Source organism: Carassius auratus, chromosome 34, assembly GCF_003368295.1.
Source record: "Carassius auratus strain Wakin chromosome 34, ASM336829v1, whole genome shotgun sequence".
NCBI lineage: Eukaryota > Metazoa > Chordata > Actinopteri > Cypriniformes > Cyprinidae > Carassius > Carassius auratus.
Window position 1 is genome coordinate 1,713,973 of NC_039276.1, and position 6,511 is coordinate 1,720,483.

The 6,511-nt window shown below is 34.9% G+C and overlaps 1 protein-coding gene across 1 annotated transcript; it reads right to left on the reverse strand.

The window, feature by feature from the left end:
• Window positions 1–1,030: 1,030 nt before the first annotated feature.
• On the reverse strand, window positions 1,031–5,351 carry LOC113052917 (death-associated protein-like 1). Its single transcript, XM_026217396.1, has 4 exons — window positions 5,202–5,351; window positions 3,264–3,351; window positions 2,130–2,193; window positions 1,031–1,477 (listed from the first exon to the last, which is right to left on the reverse strand). Exons 1-4 carry the CDS (start codon window positions 5,260–5,262, stop codon window positions 1,358–1,360), a joined length of 333 nt encoding a protein of 110 aa, XP_026073181.1. The 5' UTR covers window positions 5,263–5,351; the 3' UTR covers window positions 1,031–1,357.
• Between the last annotated feature and the right edge of the window lie 1,160 nt (window positions 5,352–6,511).

The following is a 6,511-nucleotide window of genomic DNA, read 5'->3' on the forward strand; positions in this document are numbered from 1 at the left end:
AATAAATGGACAATAAATAGTCCGACTCTATAACCTTCGGGCCTTTAAGTGCTTAAGTGTCATAAAAATAATAGTTCAATGCATTCAAACATAGGCAACATTTATATTTCTCAACAAACTAATTTTAATCATTCAATGAATCAGAATCTTTCAGATCAAAAGCTTTTTATGATTATGAGCAACATAAATTCAGTCAAGCATGTCCAAACTTGGATGGATATGGTTTAAGATCCTCTCTTCTTGTCTTTATTCTTCTGGTATGTGAGACTCAAACACACTCTCATAATTGTCATTTTGTCTTGTAAACGGTGCTTGATCTGTGCAGACCTCTTTTTCACTGGAGGAAGCTATATTAGACTCATATTTTAGCTCAAATCAATGGTTTAATGCTGGATTTGTTACATCTTCTCCAGATGTTAACTGATGGACTGGAGTGGTGTGGATTATTGTGATGTTTTTATCAGCTGTTTGGACTCTCATTCTGACGGCACCCATTCACTGTAGGGCATCAATTGATGAGACACTGATGCTACATTTCTCCAAATCTGTTCCAGTGAGGAAACACACTCATCTACATCTTAGATGGCCCGAGTGGGAGTACGTTTTCAAGATTTTCTTTTATTTCTGGGTAAACTATTCCTTTAACATCCTTACATAAGTTTACAGTTAATTCCTCATTGAAAGAATCTAACACTTTGTGAATATCCAGTTCATTTTCTTGTCACTGTATAAATAAGATAATCAATTTTAAGTGTCTGAGCTCTGGTCAAATAGAAAAAAAAATGGCTTTATAAACTACAAACACTTTCTTTTCCTACATGAACACAAGCATGCTCATTTTAGGTCACTGAATTTAAAAAGTTCAATAGTCATTGTAGCACTTGTTTCAATTGGGTTTTCATTAAATTGCATGCCATTTCTTTGTTACTGTACTTGTGCATGCATTGTTTAGGAAGGGTTTTACACAAAAGCAAAGTCTGCTGACTGGATTCTACCACCACCTAACATTCACGAAATGAAACAACCAACATTTCATTTGCTGGAAAAGTGAATTTTACTAGTATGAAAGGCTCATTTTGAGAGTAGGAAAAATAGGTTTCATTAATTATCAAAAAGAAGTTAATGAAAGATTTCACAGAGTAAATGAATGTTCCACAGCACGAGAACACATTCCACGCAGGAAGAAAAACCTTCAAAAGCTGCAAAGCTACAACAACCAACCTAAACAATCACATTACAATAACTTCATAACAAGTCTACTAGCAAATCACCTCCACGAGTCACCTACAGAAATCAGATCCTGGTTGTCTTTTGCACCTCATGTTGTCAGAAGCTCAGCAGCACAAGCTCTTTTGGCTCAAAACCTGCGTGGCTGTTGAATGCAGATGGAGATGCGTGGGACGTGAGGTTTCTCCACGCTCGGTCGGACTCGGCTGTGTCGCACAGAAACTGGAGTCTCGGGGAAATCATGACCCAGCTGCAGGAGAGAAACCGTAATCTCAAATACAACGTCATTTCTAAGAGGAAGGAGTCTCTGGACTCAAATTATTAAGTTTAATGGTAAGACCCAAGATTTAAAATATATAAAATAAATAGATAAACGAGCAATACAAAAAAAAAAAAATCATAAACATATATAATTTTTTTTTTAATAAAGTAAAATAAAGACAATGCTTGTAAAAAAATAAAAAGTTACATTAAGTTAATCTGAAATTAAACTACAATGATTAAGTTAAATACATCAAAAATAGATTAAAGAAATGCATGGTTAAAATGGTAAAAAATTTTTAAAAAAAATTCACAAAGAGACAAAAACAAAAAGGTACTTAAATGCTTCTAACACTTTTCAGCCGCCACTTTTAGATATCCAACTAAACTAGTAGATATCCACCGTTTGGACACTAACATGCACATCCTAGTGGGACTAAACTCAACTGAAGTAATGGTCCACGTCCTAGTTTCCACTCTCACTCCAGTTAAAACTTGCAGAGGAGAGAAGACCAACACTTAACACAGGAGCGCTCGAAGTGGTTTCAAACACAGAAGCTGCACTACCTGGCTTCTAAACCACAGACCAAACAGCAATGCTCAATGGGATTGCATTCTCTTTTATAAGGAGGACAACAAACCTTCTCAAGTGGACCAGAGAGGAGAAGACTCAGGTGCTGCGTTCTGGAAGGGGTCGGCAGGGACCTGGACAATAAAGATTAGCATGAAACACTGCATTCATCACATGCTGAATGAAACTGCATGATTCACTGCCTTCATGCATAGTGCTGAAGAACAGGTTTCAGACGGACTACTTATTAGATATCTGCAGTCAAACCCACTAATAAACAAACACAGCAACTTTGCATTTACTCACTTGATGTATTGTTGTGGACTAGAATGCAACACTAAGAAATAAAAAATAAGAGCCACCGATGATATCACTGTCAGCAAAAAACTGCATGGTTCATTTATTTCATGCAAACCACAGATGCACCACTACTAATAAATATACAAATAAATAAAAATGCATGGAGAAAAAAAAAAAACTCATTAACTTTGCATTTTATCACTTTTGGTATTTTGGTGCGAACTACAATGTAAAAAAAAAACAAAAAAAAACAATGAGAATCACTATCAGCACCTGCATGATTCATTGATTTCATGCAAAGCATCGAAGCACTTTTAGTGACCGGTTTCTGCCTCATCACTAGATTTCTGCTGCAAGACTAAAACCACCATAGATTAAAAAAAATTACCTATCAACTTTGCATTTAAATCACTTCTGATATTTGGGTGCGGACACCAAAAGCAACATTAAAAAAAATTTTTTTTTTAAATAAAAATCCTGACAATACGAATGTCACTTCATGCATGCAACTGCATGGTTTACTGATTTCATGCAAAGAAATGAAGCATTTTTAGCAACACTTTTCTGCTTTGTTAACTTTTAAGATGTATGCAGTAAAACTAAAATCACTTAAAGAAATATAAAAACTAAATTTTGCATGTAAATCACTTGCTGCAGACCAGAATGCAACTTTAAAGGAAAAGAAAAGCACTGGCGATATGAATGTCACGGTCAGCAGTTCAAGTAAACCACTGCATTCCTTCAAGGCAGCAGAATTTAACCTTCAGCCTTCATTAACTATTGACAAACTGCAAGAGAAACTGAACGAGACTGAAAGAGACTTTTAAAACCATCTGAAATGAATGAAAACTCAGCTGTAGGATCGGAGAAATGAAGAATCCAGCTGGCTCAGAAAACACCGTACCTGGATTTATCCACTTTCTTGCCCTCTTTCTCCACATTGGTGTTATCCTCCGCACTCTTCTTCACCACTCTTTTACCTCCAGCTTTCACTAAAGAAAAAGCACAACTTCACATATCAGTTCTGTATAAATCATTTGGAAAAGGTTACACAAATGTGTTTGTTCATTCTTGATCAGCTTCATAGGTTAAAGTCACAGTACATGCCAGATACTAGACAAACTTTCTAAAATATTTTATAATACTAAAAATCTACTTTAAAAAAAAAAGTGATGTAAAAATATTGTAAAATTTTAAAATTTGTTACATTAAAAAGCACACATGCATAAAAACTAAGCAGTTTTAAATAACTCCATAAAACATACTTGTGATAATTGAAAAAGTTGTTCACTTTAATGTGATCAGCGGTCATGCAAACTTCACTAAAAATAAAAGCAGATAATGATTTGCGGTTTCACACTTCATACACTTTTTCCACAACTTTGCACTGATTATACTCCGCTCATTAACCAGTTCATTTCTATAGGAATTTAAGAGCAGCAAAGGGTCAATGTTTTTCTTATTCGAGTCCAATCTCTCAAACCCAGTCCCTGTAGATGTCACTACATCATCTCAGTCCACTGGCCTGTTGTTCTGAATATTTGGCAGGTCTGTCTAGGCCTGAGGGCAAGGAGTGTGCAAATATGTGCTCAATAAAACGCTCCGTCGGCTCACATCGGTCTAATAAAGTCAGTGTGCTCCAGCGCAGCATAATAAAGGGAGTGTTCAGTTTCTCAGGTTTAAACCGTTCAGAACATTGTGTGAAGTGGTCCGGAGACTACACTGCACGCTTCTGCAGAACAGAAGTGGTTTGTGATGCAACATTTACACTAGCACAGGTGATCTCTCCTTTTACTTTTTAAAACTATATGAATGTCATACTTGTAGGAGACTATTTACCATTGGGATAGATCACCCCAAAGTTAATATGCTGTCATTTATACACCCTTGAGTTGTTACAAACCTGCATGAGCTTCTTTGTTTGAATACTAAAGATGATATTTGAAGAATGGTTTCTGGTCTCCGCGGACTTCCATCGTATGGTTAAAAATTAAAAAGTGGCTGCCAACAACTGCTTGGTTGACCACATTGTTCAAAATCTCCTTTTTTTGGAACAAGTTGAGGTTGAGTAAATGAGAGTTTTTATTTTTGGGTGAACCATCCCTTTATATTCAACATAAGTGTCGATGCACAAGATCCAGAGGAGTCACCAATGGATTAAAAAAAAAAAAAAAAAAAAAACTAGCTTTAAAAAAAAAAAAAAAAAAAAAAAAAACACCATCTCATTTTATGCTCATTATATTGGAGCATAAAATAATGTCAAAAAAATTTAAAGTTAATTCGTTACATTATATTAGCACATCACACAAAGTTAATCATTTAAAGTGCAATAAAAAATGCATTCAAACAAACTATAATTGCATACATAAGTGATACTAAAATAACCAGACTTTAAACTGTATTTTTTTTTTTTATCAAGATTGCAAACAACTACAAGCAAGCGTAGCTACTTGCACAATCTCTCCTCAGGTAAACTCATAAACAGCTAGAATAGTTTGAAACGAGTTTGTTGCGGTGATGACACACTAAGGAAGGTTGCACTAATCGTATAAAGCAGAAATTGAAAGTAAAGTCATCTGAACTCACATCCTGTGACACCTAGTAAGAAAACAAGGGCTGGATGCTTGGTTTTCTCTCACTGCAAAACACACTAGCATGCACACGCACAGAAACGAGGTAAACAGTATGCAACGCAATATGCAACATCTAAAATACATCACAATAACTAAAGCTGAAGGGTTACAATTAAATCTCAAACGATTTAAACACCGCAAACAAAACAATATATATATTTTTTTTAATTTAAGTCTTTCAAAGTGTGGGATATAACTGAAGTCCAGACCTGCAGGAGGATGACCAGCTTTCAGCGTGTCTCTTGCTCCGGTTTTAGAAAGTTGCACCATTGTAACGTTTTCTCACACAAGCAGCAACACAAACACTCTACTACTCGCTCAGTCAATCCGCCCACGCGCTCCCGAGGCGCGCGCTTTTATAGTCGCCAAACCTCGCTGACGTCAGGGAGCAGCGGGAGCGCGCACTGCTGTCTGAACGGAACCACAATAGCATGAGAATCAATGTGGACGTGTTGTGTATCTTTTTTTCTCAATTTGTGGTCAAATAGGCATAAAAAAATATTATGTTTGCATAGACCTATGTGAATAATGCATTTTCTAATTAAACATGCATAAATGTACATAAAATCCCAGAACAAACATCTAAAGATTGCTTAAAGCCAGGTTCAGAATTATTGATTGATTTTGCTGACTTATTAAATATTATAATATTATATCTTATGATATATCATGTTATATGTTATCACTTCATAAATCAGAAAATACTTTCAATTTTTTTTCCTTTTTTTTTTTTTTTTTATAAAATGTTTTTATATACCAGGCAGGTCAAAACCTTCAGAATATTGATATGAATAAAATTGTAAAGTTTTTTGAAAGTGATGCTAAAATCATTTTAAGAAACAGCGTTTGACATAATGTGTTGTGATGGAAATCTACAGACTCAAACATCGAAAGTGCAATAAAAATAAACACTTAAAAGTTTATTTTGGGATGTTTTCTTCCCACTGTAGTCTGAAAGAACACATGTTATGGAAGCAAAATAGAGCAAAATAGATTTGACTGAAATTAAATTAAATTGTATTATTTTGAATGAATTTTTCTTTTGTTTCAGAGCCAGTCATATTCTTACCATCTTAATACTTTTGAACAGATGCATGCTGATTCAAAGCAATTTGAATACATTTTTGCAAATATGATCCAATCAAATAGAGTTAATAATAAACTTTTCATGTTTCATTACTGACAAATATGAATCACATGACAAACATTTTATAATAGATTAAATACATAATTGTTCCATATAGGCCTAAATATTTAAGCTGGGAAACAAAAGACAAATTATTTAATATGAGACACATCTGTTGTTTAATTCTGTATATCTGGAATCTGCTGAGCTTTATGCTGCTGAAGCTGAATGCGTTCCCTGGATAAACATTCAGTACCATGGATTTACCATCTGCTGCCATCAAAAACATATTTATAGTTACACAAACGTGTTGTGACTTAATAATAAACACCGCCTGCAATACCCGCAGCGTCCAGCGGATGGTGGCAGTGAGACGCTTGATAAACGGTTGCT

What these genes read in the sequence shown, in the direction of transcription:
- LOC113052917 (XM_026217396.1), bottom strand. Translation starts at nt 5,262, where the DNA reads ATGGTGCAACTTTCTAAAACCGGAGCAAGAGACACGCTGAAAGCTGGT. An exon ending in AGCTGGTCATCCTCCTGCAG is followed by an intron (nt 3,352 to 5,201) that starts GTCTGGACTTCA and finishes CTTTTTCTTTAG; the next exon opens with TGAAAGCTGGAGGTAAAAGA. An exon ending in TCTCTGGTCCACTTGAGAAG is followed by an intron (nt 1,478 to 2,129) that starts GTTTGTTGTCCT and finishes TCTCTCCTGCAG; the next exon opens with CTGGGTCATGATTTCCCCGA.